The sequence below is a fragment of the Pteropus alecto genome, unplaced genomic scaffold (genome assembly GCF_000325575.1).
Source record: "Pteropus alecto unplaced genomic scaffold, ASM32557v1 scaffold72, whole genome shotgun sequence".
Classification (NCBI taxonomy): Eukaryota; Metazoa; Chordata; class Mammalia; order Chiroptera; family Pteropodidae; genus Pteropus; species Pteropus alecto.
Window position 1 is genome coordinate 9,131,382 of NW_006436811.1, and position 25,290 is coordinate 9,156,671.

Genomic DNA, 25,290 nt, shown 5'->3' on the forward strand with positions numbered 1-25,290 from the left:
GTCTTTTCATTATTAACATAATCTAACCCTTGTGTTTCCGGAAGGTGGTCTGTTGGTAAAAGCCTGAAACTTTTTATTTCTTTCACACACTACCTGATTTGTTTGTCTGTTTTATGTATGTGCATTTTGTATATGTCCATTCAGTAACTTTGTTCTTTCCACTTCAACATTTATGTGTATTCATTTCTTGATCTTCGTGTGCCAATCAGATTGGGGCAAAGACCAGCCTTCCCTGCCATTTATACGGCATAAAACCCTCAATCTCACCAGTATGGCTACCAAAATTATAGGTTCACCTGAAACAAAGTGGATTGATGCAACTTCTGGAATTTACAACTCAGACAGATCTTCAAATCTCTCAATAACAACCGATTTCTCTGAAAGCCTTCAGAATTCTGTAAGTATTTTGAGAAGTATGAGTATTTGTTTAGAGCAAAGAATTGTAGGAAGTGTGTATCAAGGAGAGAGAAATTTATTTTGTTTTAACAATTTTGATGCTACTTAAAAACAAATAATTGAATAAGATAATTTATAGTAATGAGAGTAAAATGTATTTTTGAAAATCATAGGCATTATTCATTTAATAGAGTAATAATCAGTTATATAATGGTAAAATCAAAAGATCCCATGCTTGTGTTTTGCAGGCGTTTCTTACCAATCTTTCATCATTATACCCACCTCTCAGATTTTTGTGAATGTGAAGTAGTAATTACATAAAATTATACACTATGACTTTCGATGCTTTCTTTAGTCTTTACTGGTAAAATAAGTATAGCATTGTGTGCAATTTAAAACCTCATGAAGCATTATCAGTCCTTGCATAGGTGAATTTGATGGATAGACTTACATATGTGGTTAAGAGATACTCAATTCCATTAATTGATTACAATAATTATAATGTAGAAATTTTTCTAAGTATCAAAGCAATACTTAAATTTTCAAATAAATGTTCATATTGACTCCTTTAGGTATACATTGTTGTTATCCTAAGATATTCCCTTTTCTCTAATAAGGAGATCCTGCTACATTGTGTAAGACGAGAATAAATGTTAGAGAATCCTATATAACTATGTTGCTTACTCATAAATATAAACCAAATGGACTAATGATTATTTCTCCCGTCATGTTTCTTGGAAAACTAATGACCGATTGAACTTAAAGCCATCCATACTTGCAGCTAGTCATTAATCCTTCCACAAATATTAAAGAATAATGAAACAGGTTTCTATTACATGTAAAAGGTTATAAGGAATACATTACTATCTTCCAAAACTCATCTTACTAAGACATTTTCATTAATGGGAAATGCATTATATAAGCCCAAAGTCTAGTTGGAGAGACCGTTTTTAACTGGCATTTTTATCCTCTCCAGAATGCTGAATCCAAGGAAATAAATGGAATTCGTGATGAAAGCAATACTTTTGAACTAAAAGGTAAACATCACCATTATAAATAACATTTATAGTATAAGAAAAGTGATAGCACTCAAGTTCTGTTATAAAAATTAATATCTGCGAAAGAAAAACTGATCCACTGCAAGTTGAAACTAAAAGGTTAGCACGCAGATCCAATTGCAGCCAGGTGGAAGGGTGCTAAGTTCCAGTGTTGAACATTTCAGGAACTGCAAACAGAGCTTTGGCAGCATGTCCAGGAGCTCTGAGTGAGTGCCTGTGTGCCTGAGCCAAATAAGAAAGACTGGTTTTCCGGAGGCCATCAGCCTTCTTGCTACGGTATGCTGCCAAAGGGAATCTTAGCTAAATACAAAATGATGAGTGCAGTTTCCTTTCTCTCTTTATTGTTGTGAAAGGGACAAGCATGGAGGCAGCTGGTATTAATAGGGAAATGTCAATGGCAGTAATAGTTGTTAGCAAAAGCACCCACTTGTAATGAGAAAGTAGGCAGAGTATCTAAGTAAATTTTGCTTTATGGAGTTATCACTCCCTTCCTCCTCCTGTTGTCTGTAAATAATTTAGCTACCACATACTGTGTGCTATTCCTTTGACATACAAAATAAATAAAGATCTGGTCCACACAGGCCCAGAAAGAGACCCAAATAAGATGAAACTCCTTTTACCATGAAACTAGACTGCCAGGAATGGGGCTGAGTTTTCATAGCAGTTTGGTGGCTTTGAATCTGCATTTGCCAGTTCATAGTACATTATATCAAAGCCAAATGAAGTTTATAAATTTCTTTCTCTTCTTTGATTATTTATCTTTGTATTTAATTCTGATCATTAGAAGTGACTACATTTTGTTTGATATTATATTCTTTGTCAAAGGAGTTTTGAAAGCAATGTGACTTATTTTTCTTCATGGCGTTAAATCTAAGACATCGGGTCCTGTTCTGCCAGTGACTCAGGCAAAGCAAACTGATAAGACACTTAACTCATTAGTAACTATGGGACTATATGAAGGCCCTGTCATCTGAGGGTTTTGTTTATATAAGTAAACAAATTTATCAAGTAATAATTGCACTTAACATTTTATGAATGAACTGAAGTATAGTCATCATTTGCCATAATCTTGCAACAGATCTGTAGAAGTGAGGATGTTTTCTTTTTATTCTTATCTGGCTGAACTACTTTTGTTTTACTTAAAAATGAGTGGCTATAAGATCTTGAAAACTCGGGCAAAATATTCTAGTTAGAAAAATGGTTTAATTTTAGCATTAAAAAAATATTTATTTTCCTTTGGATATTATTTATTTTCCTGTCTTCCTCCCCATTACTTTTCAGGTTCTTTTTTACTCATCTATGTTGTGAAAACTCTGAGTTACAAACAGTTTTTCTTGTACTAGAAGAGATTTTTGATTAAGCAAAAAGTTTTAATTTCCATTTTCCTAAAGCTGTGTGATCCAGCACAGAAGCTGGTACTTCCGTGAAACTAGGATGCTTATCTGCTAAAATTAATTAATCAAAATATTAGTTCTTTTTACTAATTTGAATATAGTATAGACTACTAAAACTATGTGTGTCTGTGCATTGAAATAATCCATATCTTCTATGGCTATCAGTTTTGTCATTAAAAAAATAATAATATTGCTATAGATTAGAAAGCATCTATATCAAGTATCTTTTAGTTTTCCAGTGGTGAGAAATTAAAATGAATGACATGGTATTGATTTTTTTTTTTTGTATTTTTCAACTAGCATCTGAACCTATTTCTTTGAAAAACTTAAAAAGGCGATCACAATTTTTTGAACAAGGTAAACCACCAAGCTAACAATTCATGCACTTTCATGGAATTGTTCCCACTCTCCATTCTTTCCTGATAGTCTGTGGCGCTGGGCACTAAGCCTCTTCAATTTGGTTGTCATTATGACCAAGCGACATAACCCATTTCCATTCTAAAAAAAATCATCAGGCTTTTCTTACAGTTCATGGGTCTACCTCTGTGGTAATGGGTCTTTGCGTGTCCTTTGTTCTTCTGAAGGTTTTTTTTTTTCTTTTTTAAACTAAAAAATTAAGGTGCTATTAAACATACACTCCCCCTCTGCACCCCCCACCTCCACTGGGTGACAGTAAGAAATGAAAAATTTCATTTAAGCCTTACTGCTTCCTACAAATTGCATAATATTAGATTACACCAACATATAATTGGCTAACTTTTTAAAAATCTCCACTTTTTGGTAATGAAACATGCTCTTAATAACAAAGCAGAATCGTTTACTGCTATTGGGATGGTGGCTTTGGAGTGTTAATAGGACTGCTCTGTTGACTTTGAAGTAAATTAAAAGTAAATCGATTTTGGTTCCATCTGCAAACAAGTGCATTTTGAGATTCTCTGTGTTGGTGTAGTTGGGCTGCGCTGCCTCACGAAGTCCTGTTGCATGTGGCATACCCTTCCCTTTCGTGTTTGCCTAACGCTCTGTCTCACAAATGGAGTTCGAGCTCTGTGTTTTGCTATCAAGAACTTAAAAGTAATATCCAACATTTGAGATGCAATGGCACAGTTAGTGGGCAGTGTGCTGTTGGTGTCTAAAATGTTATTGTTTCTTACTTTTAAGATTATTAATGTTTACAAACTTGCTTTTTAATATGTTTACCAGACTTGTGTATTTTGTGTTAATCTCCTAGTAATCTACCTTTGGTTAATTAAGGCTTCTCTTGACCATAAATAGAAATAGTTTACCAACTATGCATGTGCAAGATCTATTTGTGTCAGTATCCTTAGTGTTTTTGATATTTTTTGTTAAACTCCTATTTTTCTATGGTAATTTAATTGGTACAATATGATATGCTTAGCTCAAATTGGCTAATAAAAAGCAATTCCTTTTCTTTCTTTATTCTGATTTTTACTCCTTTTTCTTTAACAGGCTATTTTAGGAAAGAATATTTTCCTAAGTCTCAAAGCAGTTTTCTTAAAAATATAATTGTGTAAGTGAATAATTTGAGAGCTGAGGTGTCAGAAAATTTAAAAAAATACTGTGTGGTAGTGTATTTTATGAAATGTGCTTATTCATGATAATCATTGGACTACATACAGACACATACACTTATGTAGATCCCCCTAAGTATAAAAAGAATAACAGTATGCCCATAAGGATAACACTGTGAAAAAAAAAGAAATAACTATGTCACACATTTGAAGTTTGAATATTTTGTGGTTCAAATAATAGAAGAGGAAAAGGAAATGTTTCTTGCACATGTGTATTGTGGTGCCTTATTTAAGAAAAATAGTTCATTATCAAAAAGACCTGAAAAATGTGACTTACAGTGGTCACATTGTAATTGAATAGTGGCAAGTAAGAAATTGGATTTAGTAGATATTATAACATTTGAAATTTTTTTTTAACTAGGCGAACTATGAGATATTACCAAATATGTTAATAAAATACTCTCTAACCTATTCAGGAATATACTGTTGATTTAGCTGTAGTACCTAGAACTAGGGTGTGTCCTTGGCATCCATCGTTGATCTCTTTTTTTTTCTTTTTTCTGTTTAACTGGCCGAATTTGGAAGATGAATAACAAACAGATGAAACTAAAAAGGAAAAAGGATTTACTCTTGCTGTTTAAAAACAAAAATGATATCACTTAGCATACTGGCATAGAAACAGCTAGTGATAAAACTTTCTGAAGAATTATTTCATAGAAATGAAAATACTTATGTTGTATTTTTTTTTTCCTCTTCGCCCACGTGCTGCCATACAGGAAGCTCTGACTCTGTGGTTCCTGATGTAAGTAGTATTCATTTACCTTTGGAATAAATAAGGCGATCCAATCTTTCCCAGTTCCAAAGACCTGTTTTGAAATATAAAGCCAACTGTTCTTTGATACAGCTTAGGCAAAAGTGATATGAATAATTTATGTATGCAGAAGTGCTTCAGTAGATGACTTAATGAAGTAACATGTTCTTTGTTCGCACTGCTTCTCTTATAATTGGTTAGCTTCCAGTTCCAACTATCAGTGCCCCGAGTCGGTGGGCGTGGGACCAAGAGGAGGAGCGAAAGCGGCAGGAGAGGTGGCAGAAGGAGCAGGACCGCCTGTTGCAGGTAGAGCAGAATAATATAGACCAAGAGGAAGTACGCTTGCTCGAATTGCTTTTTCCTGGTCAATGTCAAGCAGTATTGAGAAGCAAATTAAAAAATTTAAATGCAAATAATCTCATAATAAATCTTTTGATAAGTAGCACATTTTGTATTAAAATACAAATATTTTTTGTATTAAAAATAATTTTGTATTAAAATGCAAAAACAATTACTTTTTCATTTTAGAGCTTTCCAGTCATCCTTTGAAAATCATTATTAACCCCTGTGTATAGTTTTAGTCTGTGAGGCACTGTAGTTTTTTTTCTATGCACTACTTTTTAGTTAAATTTATTGGAGTGACCTTGGTCAATAACATTTTATATGTTTCAAGTATACAGTTCTATAATACATCATCTGTATATTGCATTGTGTGTTCACCACCCTAAGTCAAATTTCCTTCCATCATCGTTTAATTGACGCCCTTTACCATCTTCATCTTCCCTCCACCCTCTTTAGCCTCTGGTGACCACCATACTGTTGTCTGTGTCTATGAGTTCGTTTGTTTTGTTTGTTATTGCTTTCTGTTTTATATCCCACATATGAATGAAATCATGTGGCTCTTGTACTTTTCTGTCTGACATTTTGCTTAGCATGATACTGTTCACGTGTTTAATTGACACCCTTTACCCTCTTCATCTTCCCTCCACCCTCTTTCGCCTCTGGTGACCACCATACTGTTGTCTGTGTCTATGAGTTCGTTTGTTTTGTTTGTTATTGCTTTCTGTTTTATATCCCACATATGAATGAAATCATGTGGCTCTTGTACTTTTCTGTCTGACATTTTGCTTAGCATGATACTGTTCACGTTGTCACAAATGGCAGTATTTCATTGATGCTGTCTTATGGCTGAGTAATAGTCCATTGTATATTTGTACACATCTTGTTTATCCAGTCTTCCATCGGAGGACACTTAGGTTGTCTCCAACTCTTGGCTACTGTGTATAATACTACAATAAACATAGGATTTTCTTATAAGTGAGAGATGGATCGGCTCTGTGAGGACTTACTTCTATAAACTCTGTGCTCAGTCTATTGCAGAGAAATTCAGTCCCCCAGACAGTTAGCTTTAGGGGCTTTAATGAATTACCACCATGGTAAAAAGTGCATTTGGGTTTAATTCTGAGTGTCTGTTCTTTCCCAATACCTACAATTTAATTCAATATAAGCTGTTTTCTACTTTGGGGACTACACTGTGATTGGGTAAAATAATATCACTGTCTTTAAAAATTGAAGTGAAAGGTGGGGCTATTAAAAATGCTAGTGAAAAAGATTAACATTAACCTATTAATTAACTAATTAATTAATATGCTATCTTATAGGAAAAATATCAACGTGAGCAGGAGAAACTAAGAGAAGAGTGGCAAAAGGCTAAGCAAGAGGCTGAGAGAGAGAATTCCAAGTACTTGAATGAGGTAATATTTGGAACATGGCGTGTTCTTCCTTCTCTATCTTGTTGGTGAAATCAGCTGAAAAATGGAAGAAGATACATTTAACTTGGCCTTTGCCTCACAATCACTTATGTAGTTCTTTGAAAAATACAGTGAGCTCTAATTTGTCAGAATTTTGCTTTGATGTTTCAACATTTCTCCTGGTTTCTCTACTATATCATTAAATAATTCTATCAACAGACACTAAGTGCATCCTATTCTTTTAAGTTACATCTCTGTCACCTGTGTGTGGCTTTGTTAGTGATAAAACATCATTTCAAGCAGAATCCTGGGCCAACTACGATAAATACTGTCTACAATTGAATATAGACTTATTTTTATAAAATTATAGAACTACATAGATTTAGATGGGTTTCTTTTCTCCCTGGTCATGTAGGAACTGATGGTCCTAAGCTCCAACAGCATTTCTGTGACCACACGAGAGCCCGCCGTTGCCACCTTGCAAACCACTTGGGGTGAAGGGTCCAAGTCTTCTGACAGGGAAGGAACCCGAGTGGGAGGAGAGGAGAAGAGACAGCAGCAAGAGAGAGATGTGAATGAGGACCAAAGGGAGAAGCGGCAGGAACAACTCACTCTTCAGAAAGAGAGGGAACTGAAGGAGCAGCAGTATCAGGAGGAACAGGAGCGGAAGCGGCGGCAGGCGGAGGCTGAGGAGCAAAGGCGCCGTGCGGAGGAACAGACACGCCAGGCAGAGAGAGAGAGAGAAACATCAGTCAAAATATACCAGTATAGAAGGTCTGTCCTTATGGCCTAAGGGCACATGAGACTTTTCAGTTGGCTTGGCTTAGCTGAATGCATTCCCTACTTCAAAGGCACCTAATTGGTTTTCCTCCTCCCTACCATCTTCACAAGGGAACACAAGCAGCTGGTGTGTACACTTTACATTGTAAATCTGATCCAGTTACCTTATTCCCTGCTCAATGTCTCCAGATGGCTTCCTCTCCCATTAGAGAACCATCTGAAGTCCTCGCCATGGCCTTAGAAGGCTGGCATCAGCTGTCTTTGCCCTTCGGTCTAAAGAGCTTCCTACAACTTACCCTCACCTGGTCTGTTACAGACAGCCTTGCTGGCCTCCTTGTCATTTCTTGAAAATGCCTAACATATTCTACCTCTGGACTTTTGCATTTTCCAGACCCTGTGACTGGAAAAATCTTCTCTCACATGTTGTCCTACACATTTTTTAAAAGTCTCTGCTCAAATGTCACCTCAGACTTTTCCAAAATACCTCGTCTAAAAGACATGCTTCTTCTCTATCCCTTCTTTCCATGTGCCTTTTCCTGCTCTATGTTATGCATTTATTTGCTTATCTGTTGGCCTGCCTGCCCCACTAAAATATAAGTTTTATGAGGCCATTACATTTTAGTTTCATTAGCCCAGCCCTAGAACAGCACTGGGACATAGCAGGCAGAAAACATGTATTTGTGGAATGAATGAACTGCAAATGTCTGTTTGTAGTAGTGGGTCTGTTTTCTGCAGCGATCGATTGAAATACTTCTGTATGTTTAGTTTTCAACTCAGAGACCATTCTCATAAAGATGCTAGAATAACATTATTTTGTTATTCATTTCTTAAACTCAAGGAAGACATTAAAGTTTTTTATTTTGACCATAAACTTTTTCCATCTTTTAGGCCTGTGGATCCCTATGACATACCAAAGAGAGAAGAAGAATCTTCAGGGTTGCATTCTAGTGACAGGTGTGAAGAACATTTAATTGTGATTTGGTTGGAGTAATTGGCTTCAAATGAATTTTTGAAGGTTTGCCTACATGTTTTGCACAATTACTGCAGCTTTTGGTCTTTTCTGCCGTGTGGAGAGATCTTGCTGCTTGATCTTTAAAACTACCTCTCAGCTTAGTAACTTAAGCTTCTGATTTTGTGAGTTAGCATTTTGGGCTAAACTCAATTGGCAGTTTTTAGTTGATTGGGCTCATCATGTTACTAGACAAATCTGCTCTTGGTTGTTGGCTGGCTGGCTGTCAGCTGGGGCAATAGGAGCAGCAGGGCCATGTGTCTTTCAACATTCAGCAAACCAGTGCAGCCTCAAATACATGGTGGCTGGGCAGAGAAACGAGAAAGCATTAAAGAGAGGAAGCATGCAGGGCCCCTTGCAGTCTCAGCTCTGAACCGGCACATCATTGCTTCTGTCACATTCTGTTATCTAAAGTAAAGTTACAAGGCCAGGGCAAGTTCACAGAGGGGAGAAAAACTCTACTTCTCTATGGGAGGAGCCATAATGCAAGGGGCATGGACACAGGAAGAATCGTTCATTTTTTTGCACTCTACCTTAACCTTTTTTTAAAAAAAAAGTTATAAGCAATGGCATAAGCTTACTCAAAATGAATCTACATGTGGACATCTGAAATGAGAATTGCGGCTTTTCTCTTAGTTTGATTAGAACTAACTGGTCAGTTTAGGGGAATGAAGATAGGATTTCAGATATCTGAAAAGTTACATATATCTTAAAATTTCCTAAAGATATATATATGTCTTAAAATTTCCTAAAGCATTAAATTTAATGTTTTTAAGTAATTTTTTAAATGCTTTGCACTTTTGAAATCACTAAAGACTTCTAAACAGAATATGTCTAAAAATATCTAGTGTATGATTATTAATTTGTGTTTTCAGAGCTGAAATTTCTTTTTTAGGAAGTTTGCCTTTGAGATAAAGAAGTTTGCCTTTGCGATAAAAAAAATACTTGTATAGGCGATCAGGATGACTGAATAGGGCTCAGAGTAGAGAGAGAAAAGAAAAGGAATATACAAGTAGTAATGGGCTGACATTAGCTAGAAAAAATTTCTAGTGATGGATGACCTTATTTGTAGTGAATGTTTCTGGGTAACTCTTTTAAAGCTATGGATTTGTTTATATATTTAAATAACCTTTATGTAGCTCATTACCTTGAGAAAATAATCAGATTGAAGAGAAAGGAAACTTAAGGAATCCTGGAAAATACGAAATACTTCTAGGCACTTGTGATACAGCATGCCCTGGAGGTGTTAATGAGTGTGTCTAGACATCTTGTAATAAAGTATTGTCATCTTTCTTAATAGAAATGAAACCATTCATGAATGTTGCTAACAGTTGTGATATATTATTATGTATGATACATTATTATGCTTTCATGTATACATACACAGGTATGTGTTATATGCATATACATATGTATTACGTGTATATATATGATAACATACGTTATTATTCATTTTTATTACCATTATTTGAAGTTATTGTGCCTAGTAGAGTGAGAATGAGATCAACATGTTGCTATACAGACTTATATTTTACCATTACAAAGTTGGGAATTTTCAGAAATTGCCTATGCCAGTATACTCTGGTACCTTTTTGGAATGCTAGTAAGTTGCTGTTTCAAAGTAGTACCCTAATGCCCCAAAAGTTGACTTCTTGTCCCTCAGGCAAAATGAAGGAAGTGGAACAGATAACCTGATGACAAATGCTTTGTATAGTAAGATTGAGATCTAGAAGTGAGTCAAAGGACACAGATTGGTCAAATCGTAGGCTTAACCTTTATACGAGATGGAAAAGATTTTCACATGTTTATGTATTTCTAGCATCAAGCTCTTCTCTCTTCTGGAGATGTCACAATTTTCTGCTAGTTTATGCAACATGAAAAATTCCTTAGTATGAAAATAAATATGGCTCTCAACAGACATAGGAAATAAATCAACTTAAAAAAAATAACCTTTTTGGTGTTCTTACTTCATAAATATATAAAGGATGTTCTTAACGAGACATATGTAGTATACTGTGTTCTATGTTTTAGGAATAAATCCAGATCCACTACTGAGCTGGATGATTACCCCACAAATAAAAATGGTAAGCGTGAAGTTTTTTCAAAATTCTTTGGCACAATTGCTTATTTATGCTATCTATCATACACTATGATCAGTATTTTTAAGGTCAAGATATTTCAGGTTCATTAAGATTCATAATCAAAATACTGAATATTTTTAGCATTCATGTATAAAAACAAAACTATCTTGTGTTTATTTTGGCTTTATAATGGAGGGAGTACTAGCAGATTAAAATTGTTTTTAAATAGCTAAAATTGTTTTTAAATGAAATATGTGAAAACTTTGCAAAGTGATGCTGATACAGCTTTGTATAGTAAATTTTGTCTTGCAGTCAAAGAAATGGTACAGAAAAGTTTTCTGCAGAATAACAGGAGACTTAAAAATTGTACATATACTTGAAATTGTACATTTAAATGACAAGATGTCAAAAAGTCCAAAATGAAAATGATTTCACTAACTGAGCAAAAACAGTCTGGAACCTGGTATTGTTAGTATAAAGTACATTTCTAGGACTACATGTAACTGAAATTATATAACTAAGAAAAAAAAAAAGCTAAGCAAAATGCAATCATTTTAAGTAAGGTTTGCATACCAGGCCTTGCATAAGCTGGGTTTTAGTCAGTTACATCGATGAATGAAGGTGCAGGTAAAGAATGAAGTGAACTTGGTGGACATGCTTGTCTAAGTGGACAGTCACACTCCTCAGCTCCAGCCTGTTACTGCCATGTGGGAGAATAAAAAAATGTGATCACCAACCATTTCTGTCGTTAAAAAAAAAGTAATAGAAGAAATCTGGACTTTCATGTTATCTTTTAAATGCTAATAAGAAATTTAAAAAAAATTTTTTTTAAACCCTCTATGAGCCAAACAGCACATCTGCAGATTCGAATGGTGTGGTGGCAGCTGATTTATCACTTTTGTTTAAAGGTTGTAGAATCTACAATTTCTTTTGGGTTCTATGATCATCCCTTTCCCTTAATACATGGGATCTTCCATTATCTGGTCCTAGTTTAACTTTCCAGCCTATTTTGCTGTTTTTCCCATTGGGAAACCTCAACTATAACCAAATTGTTCTCTCAGTTCCCAATTTATTACATGCGTTCTGTTCTGGTTCCTTTGGTCTTACCTGTTTGGATTTCTGGTTTCCTCTCCCCTGAATTTGCCCCTAACTATCATTAAAATTAAGGTTTAAATACTTCCATCTGCCATGAAACATTTTTAATTTGCAGTAATAATAGTCTCTCCCAATCTTAAACACATGGCAAGTATGATTCTCTGAAATAGTCTTGTTAATATTTGTGGCTTGCGTATTAATCTGGTTATTTTTCTAAGTATATCTTCCGGCCTTTACTAACTGGATAGCAGGTGGTGAAAGTTACCAAATATTTTATTGAAAAGCTTGGTTATATCAATCTGATACTTTTGAAATAGAAAATGTTTTATTTAAAATATGACCAAATTGATAAGCTATGTGTATGCACAAATATAAACATAGATGCATATAAGAAACCTTTGGTGTCCTTGTTCATTGCTTACTGGAAGCTGAATGAAATTGAGACACATCATGAATTTTGAAAGAATTGTAATAGCAGTGAATCTGGAGAGCAAAAGAAAACAAATCCTTACATGAAATTTCCTAATCCAAATTAAGATGGGGAGGTTGCTCTAAAGTTATGGATGTTTTATGCAATTCAGAAATTAATTAGCAAATCCAATGAGTCAAAGCCTTCAGGATAAAACCTGACTTTGTTGTCATTCATAAATTCAAAATCCAAATTATAGCTTTGTCAGTTTCTTAGAAACAAGTCTGATAGCATTCCTTGGTTATCATTTGGATTACTTGGCTATTTTTCATTTTCACAAAAGCCATTTTTGTGATTGAATATGCTCTCATTCCTACCATTCGATCATGACTTATTCTGTGACTTATACCACAAAAAGGGTCATGTCCTCTAGAGGTGCATGCATTTATGTCTTTGCTCTCTCTCCAGGGGAATTCTAAGTTTTTTGAAAGAATAGAACTTGAAGTTCCCTTGTACAGTTGTCACAGTAAGCATTCAATGAAACTGAGCTTGATTGATTTAATTTAGGAAGGAAGGGAGAAATGGAAGAGAAACTATTGCTGGATGAGCATTTTGTAACTTAATATTGTTGAAATCAATGCTGGTTGTTTCCTTTTTTAGGTAGCCGCCTCAGTTTTCCTGAGTGTGCTCCGTGGTATGCCTCTGGCTGTGGAATTAGAATTTCGAGGAATAAGAGACTGTTACTTTATGTTCCCAGGCAGCAGTCTCATTGAGAATTGGTGGTAGCATATGTGCACAATGTCACATTATTTGCTACACTGTATTTGGAGATTTATCCACTATCTGTTTTGTTTTGTTTTTTTTTTTTGAATGTGCTAATCCTACAGCTTTTGATGTGTTTTTAATTTAGGAAGCAGTAAATACTTAGACCGAGTTGGGAGCAGTAGCTCATCACAGAGGAGCTCCAAGAAGGAACAAGTCCCATCAGAAGCAGAGTTGGAGAGACAACAAATTCTTCAAGAAATGAGGAAGAGAACATCCCTTCACAATGACAACAGCTGGATCCGGCAGCGCAGTTCCAGTGTAAATAAAGAGCCTATTTGTCTGCCTGGGATTATGAGAAGGTGCGAGACATTTTAGCAATTATTTCCTCTTCTGTGCTGTGAAGCAAATAGACATGCTGGTTCCTTTGGGCACAAGAGATGTCATAATTTCTTATTCTAAGATTTAGTGGAAAAAAGGGAAATAGAGCAGATGTCACTGGACACGTGTCACGAAATGCTTATTAAATGCCAGACACACGCCGTTTGCTTTTTCCATGTCATCTCAATCTGGGGAAAATGTTTTGAAGAAGGGATGGTCATTCCATTTTTCTACACGTAGAAACTGTGGCTCAAGCAGGGAACACACGTGGACAAAACCAATGGCTAACAGGTTGCAAAGATGGATGTAGAACTCCGAATTGCGAATTGGGCACTGAAATAATTTATGCAGTTTTTAGTGCTTCCTTGGCCACTGAACTTAAAGAAATTAAGCCTCTAATTGTTTGTTTATAATAAGATAATGGTTAGATTGGAATCATAATAGTGTTTACAAAGTGTGAAAACCTAATTTTTTTAACGTTCAGAAAAGTACATAGTTATAAATTAATTGGAGATGAGAGGATGAACATTTTAAAAGGTCTATCTTGGGTAAATAAATACTGGAGCTGCTTTTATTCAAAATTTCCACAGCTGAAAAACTGAGGAAAACTATTTGTAACACATTACAAAGGGCAAACTATCTCAATATAGAAATACCTTTTGTAAATCAGTAAATAAACCCCAGCAACTTTATAGAAGCAGACAGTTGATATGAAAATAGCTCATAGAAAAAGAAACAAAGTCAATAGACATATAAAACATCAACACTACTCCTACAACAATGATGTATGTTGCTTCCAGAACTTGTAAAAGGTTAAACAAATGATTAGGTCTATGTATTGACAGTTGTCTAAGGAAACAGGAATTCTTGTTCCCAGTTGGGGGGATGATTTTTCAGGGTTTATTAAGTAAAAGTTTTTATTTTTATACCTTGTGAGAAGTTTAGTTTACGGCACTTTATCTTCTGGATATATTTGGTTCAGTATGCGAAGATATATCAAAGAATGTACACTTACATGTTATTGGCAATAGCAAAAAAAAAAAAATAATCTGAATGTCTACTAATAAGAGTATACTTAATACTCATTAAATAATGGCATGCCGATAAGGTCGAAACTATACAACTATTGAAGAATTGAAAGAGGCATATTACTCCCTAATACACCAGCTCAAAACTTAATGGGTTAAAATATCAATTCGTTGTATCTCACTATTCTGAGGGTAGACTAGGCAGTTCTTTACATGGTGTTGGTTCGGACATTTGGGCAGTTATAGTCACTTAGAGTTGGTATTGGAAAATTTTTTTGTATGAAGAACTAGATAGTAAATAATTCAGGTTTTGTAGGCCACATAAGTCTCTGTCATATGTTTTTTGTTGTTTTATGACTGTTTGAAAATATAAAATACCCTTCACTCGTGAATCGTACATATTCTGGCAGTGAGCTTTAATTTGCCGACCCCTGATCTAGAAGCTCCACTGAGAGCTCAGCTGGAGCTGTTGGTTGGGAGCCTCTCTTCTCCATATGGACCTTTCCACATAGCTGCTTAGGCCCCCTCGTGACCTGGCACCTGGATTCAAAGAGGAAACCTTGCAAGGAGATATGCTCTCATGTGCAAGTGCTTATGAAACCTCTATTCGTATAATGTTTGCTAACTTCCCACTGATCAACACATCACATGACCAAGCCCAGAATCAGCGAGAGGCACAAGGATGTGGATACAGTCACAAGATTCATTGGGAGCCACCTAAGTACTATCTATCACATGAACTGACATAAAGATAATTCTAAGATAATATATATTACATGGATAAAGCAAGTTATGAAGAATACGCATTGCAGAATAATCCTATTTGAGAATGTTAAACATAGGAACATATTACATATGTATATAGACATGGCTATATGTAAATTTATATGTATAAGTAAATATGTGCTTACATATGTGAGTAAAAGTCTAGAAGGATGCCTCTGGAGACTGGGGCAGGTAAATCATGGTAAGTAAGAGGGGAGAACCTTATTCTTCCTTCAGATACCCTTCTCTTCTGCCTGAGTCTTTCTCATCATGATGATGTAGTACTTTTGTAACTTTAAAAGAAAAAAAATACATATTTCAAATTTGGGATAAGAAAGTTTAAAAAGTAATAACAAAATTGATCAGGTAGAAAAGAACCCTTCATAATTTGGAGTCATTCTTTGTAGACCAGAATTAATATAAATATACAACTTAATTTAAGAGAGATTTTTCAAAAGTTGTGTTTCTATGGGTTATGGGTGGTGAGGGCATGAGGGCTACACAGTAGAAATGGCCTGAGTTACTTTGGAATCAGGGAGACTTTGATTTGAAAGCTAGTTCCACCACTGACTAGCTCTTTTTACTATGGACAAGTTAACTTCTGTGAGAGCAAAAGAAAAGTCATATGTAGTGTTGTGAAGATGAAATTAATATTTTTGTGACTGTGTTTAATACCTGACATATGTAAGTATATAAAGAGGTATTTTTTTTTTTGGTTAGGTTTTAAAAATTAAGATTAATATATCTACGTAAGCAGCCAAAGATTTAAAAGAAATATGTCATTTTTGCCTTAGTATCTATTTGTCCTTTCCACTTTGTATTTATTCTTTTACTGAAATACCAAGTAAATAAGCATGAAAATAAACGAAGGTTAATGGAATATGAAACATTATGATGCCTTTGATAAAAAAACATTAAAAGTAATTTTATATGTAATTGGACCTGTTAGATTAATACTTGCTTATAAAATACATAAAATGGATAGTTTAATGACTAATGTTAAATAGATTTCTAATTGAATGTGTTATATAATTTTAATTAATCCTTTCTATATTTCAGGGGTGAATCTCTAGATAACCTGGATTCCCCAAGATCCAATTCTTGGAGACAGTCCCCTTGGCTCAGTCAGCCTGTAGGAGTCTATGCTTCTTCCTCTGTTCAAGACTTCAGTCGCCCACCGCCTCAGCTGGTGTCCACGTCAAACCGTGCCTATATGCGAAATCCGTCCTCCAGCATACCTGCTCCTTCCGCTGGTTCTCTGAGGGCCACCAATGCACCTTCCCCCACACCACGAAGCCATTTCTCTTCTCCTTCATCATCAGGCTCCCAGCTACGCAACAGGTAAGGCCCTGTGGGTTTCTCCTTTTCTTAGTTTCAGGGATTTTTTTTTTTTTTCATTAAAATTTTCCTCACATCTTGTCCATGCTTTCCAAAGAAAGCCAGGCCTTTTCGAATGTGTCAAATGCAGTGTCCTTTTATCAGATCAATTAAGAAGTCTTTCTTAACTGCTTTCTAAGAACATTTATGGATGTCCTGTGAAGCCATTGCAGACCTCTAAAACATGTGCTTCATTGCCACTGTCTCCTTTGCTTATGATATCTTAAAGACAGATGTACCTGAATAGTTTTCAATATAATCATGAAAATATACTCATTGAATGCATTTGAAATTTATGAGTAAAGGCAGTATTGTAAAATATTTGACTATTTTAATGAGACACAATACAAACTCATTTTATAGGAACCGAGTATAAAAGGAAAGCATTATAATCAAGCTCCGTCGTCTGTGGAACTTTTAACAAGCCGAATAAAAAAAATGTTAAGTAGTTAGTAATGCTTGTTGGTTATTTGATTTCCAAAACTATTACTTGCCTCTTACCTGGTTTGCCAACAATTTGTTCAGACTCCATCAACTGATTCTGTAGGTCATATGCCACAGGAATTGTATAACAGTTATAATGATAGGTCTTGACATAAAAGTTGCCTTTGAATATGGACAGAAGCTCAGTTGTCAACAGGTATTGGGTTTTCAGATCTGCTTAACTTCACTACAGATCACTGATGCTTTTCGAAACCACATACAACAATGTTTCTACTGTCACCCTAGGGAGTTCTGCTGGCATATACTTCTTCTCATGCAAATGAAATACTGAAAAGTAGAAACACAATTATCGATATTAAGATTTTTCTTAAGCCATCAAATAAGGGATTTTGTTAAGAGAATATATTTATATCCATCTAAAATATTACTTGTACCAGGATCTATAAAATGGGTATCAGAGAGTTTGAATTATGAGAAGAAGTGGGGATTTATGGGGAAGATGAAGGTCATAAGGTGGGGAGGCAAGGCAGAGGAGAGAGTACCCATTTCTTTACAGAGAGCCCCACCCTAGGAGAACAGATAGGAGACAGGTCTGGACTTTTCTGCCCTGCAAATGTCTCTGTCTCAGAGGGGGTGCTCTAACATGAGGCACTCCACAACTATGCACTTAAAAGTGCTGTGCTGGTTCCGAGGGATGCAAAAGCAAGAAGTGGCCTTCCCCTTCCCACTTGGGAAAGAAGGTAAGACTTGCATCCAAAGGGAGGTAGAAACTCTCCTTACTTACCTAAATGGCAGCTGTCATGCAATTTTCATTTCATTCTCCGGAGGGGGAGTCCGGTAAGGTAGAGGCACACTCAGGAAAGCACTGCTACTTCTGTTTAACTTGAATATTGGGTGAATGAGAAAGAGGATGAGAAAATAAGGTTGAGACAGTGGGTTGCAGTCCCTCTCTGAAGTCGAGGCTGCTTTTTCAGTGTTCTATGGCTGAAGTGACACAATTATAGAGTCGAGTTTTGGCAGGTCTAACTGCCAAAAGAGGCTGTTGGCTGAATTAGAGGAGGGGGAGGCTATTGCTGTGTACAGATATGATCTAAGGAGGGTAGCATCTTGAAGTGCAGAATGGACTAATTGCACTGAAATTGTTCATTTAGGTGAATAGGTGTCAAGCTTTCAGAACCATCATGGAGATCCTTCAAGGTACAATATAATCAAGGCATACTTTGATTGGCTGGTGAAAGTTTTCCTCCTACAGATATACAGAGACTTTCTTAAATTGTTAATGTTCAGACCGGAGTGTGATTTTAAAATAATAACTTGAGCCGCACAGATGAAAGCCTCCATTCCATTCTTGTTCTGCATCTAGGTCAGTCAGTGGGAAGCGCGTATGCTCCTACTGTAATACCATTCTGGGCAAAGGAGCCGCCATGATCATCGAGTCCCTGGGTCTTTGTTATCATTTATATTGTTTTAAGGTGAGACTAAGATGAACAGCCTCTGTAGGCCCGCAAAGCTTTGCTTGGAGAGCGCATGGCTTCTTTGAGCTCTGGGTGTGGGCGTGCCATTAACAAGCTAGGTGCTGCTGTATTTGTCAGTCTGTGCTGCGTTTTGAGTTTCAAATTGCCTACTACTATTTAGTTCTCAAATCTTGAACCCAGCTCCAAAAATTAAATTTAGAAACACTATGCACTTTTTATTTCCAATCTGTTAAGATTCGCTTAGTAAAATTTACAGTGCATAAATGCTTTCTCTAACATGAGATTATAGGCACATTTGAAATGTAATTTACCAATGTCATCAACAGCATGGGGACAGGACGTACAATTATAACAGTGTCAAATAGCCTAGCTTTGAATAGGGAGAGTAAGGAAAAGCACTCTAAATATTATAAAGTTATACAGCCTGATTGTACCTGACAGGTTTTTGCACTGAAGAAAGAACTAAGCCTGTAACTACTTTATTTCAAAGTAACTGTCTTTAGAGACATACCTATTTGATTCTTGAACTTGTGTTGAGCTGAAGGGAGACTCCAGTTGTTGATCCTGGAGTTCCCCAGACCACAGCTTGTTTAAGCTTGGACATCACTGGCTGTTGCTGGCTTGGGCTGTTCCTAGGCATAGCAGTATGAATCAAAATGATTAGTGTTTGAGCACATGGAACCAGAATACCCAGCCTTGAAGTGGAAGAGCCATGTGGGAACCTTTGCCTAGCTAGTGCTGCGGCCCACCCACTGAGTGCCAGAAACCCAGCCTTCATTCCGGTGGCCAGATCCTTCAAGAGGTGCTTTACCCGCTTTCCTTCCCTTGAGAGAAATGAAGACTAAATTTCTTTAAGTGAATCAGCGAATCATTTCTACTCTTTTGATATATTTAGAATGATCATCTTGGTTCTTAAAATTGGCTTTAGGCATTCTTTAATGTCTCATCTGGCAGGCTTGATTTTAATCTACTAATTATCTTTTGGCTTTTTTTTTTTTTTTGCTAAAACATCTAAAAGCTTAGAAGCTGCATTTTGCGCTCCGTCTCCCTCTCCGGGAGTACCCCAAGCTTTCTTGAGCTGACTGAGTATGGATTTTTTTTTTTTTTTTGTCCCCCAGTGTGTGGCCTGTGAGTGTGACCTCGGAGGCTCTTCCTCAGGAGCCGAAGTCAGAATCAGAAACAACCAACTGTACTGCAACGACTGCTATCTCAGATTCAAATGTAAGAGAGCAAATCAGGGAGAAAATTTCTTGTCTTTTACGGAGACCACGGGTTCCCATGCATTTCCCTGAACCTGCAACCACCTCCCCCTCAAGCTCCTTGCCTTAGAACTCCAGGTTTTAGGAATCTTAGTGTGTCTTCTCCAAAGAGGGTTCAGTGAGTAAGTCAGCACTCAGCATTCTACCCGCACGAGGGTGGGTCGTGGGGCCGAGGGTTTGGAGAGGGATGTGTGCCCGAGAGCCAGGCCAGTGTCTAGTGCAGTCTGCTTAGTGTCTGGAGAAACTGCTAATGACTTGAAGATACAAACAAACCAAAACAGAAGTAAAATGGATCTTTGGTGTAGACTGTAATCTGCGTCTGAGCTAAGGATTGGTCCTTCATTATTAGCTGATTTCTATTATTTAGCAGTGGGCTTTGATTACGTGATTTAGAATATGATCAACTTTTAAAACTGGTTTAAAGGTCATAAAGAGTAGTCAGTCTATGCTTTGTTACTATATCAATATATACGATATTGTAAAAAGGAGAGCATTAATTCTGATTGTATGTTGTTTCAGTGTCATATTTGGAAAAATTGAATTTCTCAAAAACTTCACATGCTATTTTGTGTCTAAGCATGTCTATTTGTAAATGCGTTATGAAATATAGGATAACATAATGAGGTTGCATATTGTTTACAGCTACATAAAACAACCATTACTGCTGTTTGTATTTTGAACCTCGATGCTGGTAACATGTGTTTCTTCCTTATCGTAAAAGGGTGTTAACAAGTGGTATCAGCAAAACCCTTTGCTTTTGAACTCAGAGGTATTTATATGGCCCTTTATGTGAAGAGTGCTTTGGAGATGGTTTAAACCCAGTCAACTCTCTTTTATCTGTCAGCGGGTTCTGAGCCTTCTCATCCCAGTGGTTTAGTCCTTCCTTTCCAGATGCCACCAGAGGTTGGAGAGCATCAGGCTGGGCATGTAACGGGGGGAGTGTGTATATGTGTGTGTGCTTTTCTCTCTTTAATCAAATTCCAAAGCCGACTATAATTGATTTTTGGAATCGTCATGGAAAAATTGCCCACGCCTTTTCTCTCCTCCAAGACAAATAAAAGAGAGTTGACTGTAACTTACTTCTATATCAGCAGTTAATTTTTACTCCATTTGTGGAGACAAAGAATTCTAGCCCCCAGAGGCTGTCATTTGCCTAGCTTTATCCTAAGTGAGTGATAGGGTGCCTCTTTCCCCCTCACGGGGCCATTCTCTGAGTGATTACTGCTATGCACCCCAGGTGGCGATATCACAATGTTTCTGAATCTAAGCACTTTTCTTTCTTCTTTCCTTGCCTGATCAGCTGGACGGCCAACCGCCATGTGATGTAAACCTCCATGTGAAAGCACTGTTGCAGATAGAAGAAGAGGTGGTTGCTGCTGATGTAGATCTATAAATATGTGTTGTATGTCTTTTTTGCTCTCTTTTTTTAAAAAAACGAATAACACTTTTTTTGGCCTCTTTAGATGACAACAGAGCATTATAGTCTTGGTAGAACCTGTTTTTTTGTTGTTTATTTATAAGAAGGTAATTACGTGTGAGGAAAAGTGCAGTATTTACTTTCTGAGTTTAGCATCTTAAAAGTACATGGGAAAAAAGAACTTTGAAATATTTTTGAGGCTGATAATGAACTAGTTTGACTTTCTGGTGGTGTTTTGAAGAGGGTTTTTTATTGTTTTTTTTTTTTTTAAAGGTTCTGAAACATTATTTGAAATAGTTAATATAAATATGTAATTGCATTTATTTGCTCTTGCAATGTATGCTAAATTAATACAAAGCCACATGGAAAATTTCACTATAATCCACTCCCAAATTTGCTTTCTGTATCTTTTTCAACTATATATTATGATTTTAAGAAAATCAGCTTATAAAAATTTTATTTGCTTGATGAGGAAAGCTCTGTGTTCTTTACCAGAATTGTCACTAAGCAATTTCCAGTAGAAAGCTGCTGCTCATTAATGAAAAATCATCATAGTTTGTATACCAGAACTTTTCTCCAGAAACTAGTAAGCTTTTCTGTTCAACTACATTTGTAAATAAACTTGCTGATGCATTTAAGGAGTGGTTCTTCTTTTTCTTCTCTGTGTGTGTTTGTATGTATCTACCTTCCAAGCATTTCGGTCATTTTAGTATGTGGCTTTTCTTGATATTTTATTTAGTATCTTTACTGAAGTATAAATTGGCATATAATAAACTGTACATATTTAAATTGTATAATATGACAAGTTTTGACATACGTATATACCCGTGAAACTATCACCACAATCTTGATATTGTTTTTACTGAAAAATTTTAACAAGGAACTTTATTTTTGATGAAAAGTTGTTCTGAATGTAATATATTTTTATGATAAGAGCTGGAGCAAATGGTGAATTTTTGGATCATTTGGATAAAATCTTTATTCTTTTGCTTCCACAGTGATAAAAGAGTATAACAATGAATTTAGAAAATCTATATAGCAAAGAATATGTTGATATCTCTAATGTTTTAGAAATATGGAATGGGAATGCAAGAATACAAAACTAGCATGCTTTGACAAAAATATAAACCCGAGTCCTTTATAAAGTTGAGTGAATAACTCTAGGATATGAGAACTGTATTAGAAGAGGTTAGAAATATTTATAAAGCTCTAATTTGGAAAAAAATTAAAAATTTAAGTCCAATTCTTACTTTTGTTTAGTATTCCTTATTTATGATTATTAACATACATGTTTTTATTGATGAAAATTATAAAATGCCCTAAAGCATAATGAATATAATTTTCAATTCTGAACTCCAAAGAAAAGAACTGTGTTTGAACTCATTTCAATATATTTATTCTGCATTCTTAGTTAACATTGGACTGTGAATTTTTCCATGTTCTTAAAATCATTTCTATTTATCTTTATTAATGGTTACATAGTGCTCCATTGTTTGGTGCTATTAATATTTAGTTGTAACTCCTCTACTGTGTACATATCAATTATTTCTAATATCTAACATTCTAATATATATATATAATATAGTTATATATATAAATATTTCTAATATAAATTCTATGGTGGACTCTCTATGATCATATCTATTTCTTTATATTGTTTTAATAGACATGAGATTATTGGCTCAAAGATTCTGCATTTTAAGGCTGTCTTGATACATATTGCCACAGTGGTCTCCAGAAAGTTGCTAGTAGCTTAGACTCTCACAAAGAGCACATGGGCTTGTCTATCTCACTGCATGTTCAACAAATGAATTTCTGTTGCCTTGTTTCTGCCTGACATGTAGTAGCCCTCAATATGCTGTAGCTGAACAAATTAATAAATAAACCACTGCTTCAACTTCTGTCTTGTTCACCGTGCTTGGTCCTGACTCTAGAACAAGCTTTAATTCTTACATAATTTTAGTTTTCTTATCCAACATCTTTTCATTACTCCTTTTCATCTGTCTTTTGATTTTTCCTCTTATCCTGTTGATTTTTCTTCTTAGTATGTCCTTATGACATTTTTCTCTTGTTTTTATTTTACGTAGTGATAATAATTTTGTTGGTACAAATTACTAGAAAATCTTTCAGAGATTCTTTTCTGAGACATTGGTTCTATAGTTTCTTTGTATAAGCCCATGAGTACTTATTACTTCATCTAGGAACAAGGGAGGATTCAGTCACTCAATATTTTTTATTCAAACTTTTGTGCCGGACACAGTTTTAGGCACTGTAGTACAGCAATGAGTAAATACAAAGTCTTGGCTCTGATTGGGCTTAGATTTCTAGTTAGGGGAAACACCGATAAAGAAATAAAGGAAATGTGACATGCAGATTGTGATAAGAGCATTGAAGAACCAATGATCAGGGTGAGGAGGATACATAATTGCTGGAAATAGAAGTTCGTTAGTGCTTTTATACATATATATGTTTTCAGAGTCAGCCTCTCTAATCTTTGAGCCAAAGCCTGAAGGGATGAGGGAACAAACCTTCCAGATATTCGAGGGGGAAGCATTCCAGACATAGAGAACAGCAAGTGCAAAAGTCTCGAGGGAGAATATTTGGTGTGTTCAAGAAGCAATCATGTGGTTGGAATGGAATGAGTGAGAGAGGATGGCAGGAGACATGGGGAGGGGAGGGCACAGGTCAGCAGGCCATTATGGGACTTGGCTCTTACTCTGAATGGGATAGGAAAACACTGGAGGGTTGAGCTGAATAGCGAAGTAAACAGACATGTTTTAAAAGGTCCACAGACCACTCTGTGTACAATAAATTACAGAAGGACAAAGGTAAAAACAGGGAAATGAGTTTGGAGTCTATTGAAATTGTCCAGGCAAACAGTGTTCTCTCTAACAGCGTAGCAGCAGGGAATGTAATGAGGAGTGGGTAGATTATATAGTGTATATGTGCATGTATTTTGAAAATGAAGCTAATACAATTTGATGATGGATTGGATGTAGCATGAGAGAAAGGGAAGAGTCAAAGTCTAAAGTGTTCTGAAGAGCTGAAAAATGAGATCGCCATTTTCTAAAATAGATAAGGTGGATAGAGCACATTTGGATGGTAGAGCAGGGAGATCAGAGCTTTGGTTTTTAAACATGGTAAGGTTGAATAATAGTCTACGAGATAGCTAAATGACTGCGTCTAGTAGGCAGCTGGCTATGTAAATCTGGAGTTCAATGGAGAAATCCAGGCTGGAAATAGAAGTGTAGAGTCATAGCAATATAGGTGGAATTTAAGTAGAGAAGTATGGTATCGTCTAGCTTCTGATTTTAACTAGAGCAGAGAGAATGTCTAAGGACTGATTTTTGGGGGGTCCTCCAGCACTAGAGATCAGAGATGCAGAAAATGTACAATGAGGCAGAAGAAGAACCAAGACCCTGGTGCCCTGGAAGTCAAATTAAGACCAAGGGACTGGTTGTGTCAAATACAGCCCTGAGACCAGTAAACTGAAAAATGAGTTGATGTCTAGCGATGATGCACGTATTGGTGTTGAGTGATTGCCCTTCTCAGATGTTCAATTGGGTGTTCTTCATGTATATAGTATCTAGCCCAAGTCCCAGTGTCTAACAACTATTAACTAAATGGTCTTAATGTTTTTGTCTATTTTCTCAGAGAAAAGAAATGATAGAGAACATGGAAAACCATCTGCAGGCCACGTTAAATCTGTCCCCTTCCCTTCCCCATAATGTTTTAGGAATTAGAACTGTACTTCCCAGTATGTTGTGATACATGTGGTCCTTCTCTTTCACTGCCCGTCCTTTGGTTTCTAGGAGAGTCTCAGAATATCATGGAAAGAAAGGTACTGGGGTTGGAGTACACTGGTGCCTCCAGAGGCAGAGTCAGCCAGCTGGGTGGCAAGTCCATTCTGCCATGTTCTGATACACAGATTTTGGGTCTCTTAGCTAAGGCACAGGCCCTGGTCACTCTGCCTCATTTCAAGCTACAACTAAGCTTTGTTCTTACATTATGATTTATAGTTCAGCTTCATGATAGTTGATGGATATCCCTCCTCCCCCATTTCTAGCAT

The 25,290-nt window shown here is 36.1% G+C and overlaps 1 protein-coding gene across 16 annotated transcripts in view; it reads left to right on the forward strand.

Moving 5' to 3' along the window:
- LMO7 (LIM domain 7) overlaps positions 1-21,859 on the forward strand; it is a 183,098-nt gene extending 161,239 nt beyond the window's left edge. For 7 of the 16 annotated variants that reach the window (XM_025048155.1, XM_025048164.1, XM_025048161.1 and 4 more), the window contains 15 exons: positions 210-397; positions 1,373-1,433; positions 3,149-3,206; positions 3,356-3,432; positions 5,154-5,179; positions 5,390-5,494; positions 6,850-6,942; positions 7,355-7,713; positions 8,608-8,673; positions 10,760-10,812; positions 13,224-13,437; positions 16,309-16,590; positions 18,434-18,542; positions 19,664-19,766; positions 21,105-21,859. In XM_025048155.1, the coding sequence (XP_024903923.1) occupies positions 210-397; positions 1,373-1,433; positions 3,149-3,206; positions 3,356-3,432; positions 5,154-5,179; positions 5,390-5,494; positions 6,850-6,942; positions 7,355-7,713; positions 8,608-8,673; positions 10,760-10,812; positions 13,224-13,437; positions 16,309-16,590; positions 18,434-18,542; positions 19,664-19,766; positions 21,105-21,127 (1,817 nt within the window). In that variant the 3' untranslated portion in view covers positions 21,128-21,859. The remainder of the gene's footprint in view (positions 1-209; positions 398-1,372; positions 1,434-3,148; positions 3,207-3,355; positions 3,433-5,153; positions 5,180-5,389; positions 5,495-6,849; positions 6,943-7,354; positions 7,714-8,607; positions 8,674-10,759; positions 10,813-13,223; positions 13,438-16,308; positions 16,591-18,433; positions 18,543-19,663; positions 19,767-21,104) is intronic. The other 9 variants (XM_006913798.3, XM_006913797.3, XM_025048158.1 and 6 more) reach the window with 7 other exon arrangements.
- Positions 21,860-25,290: the final 3,431 nt, after the last annotated feature.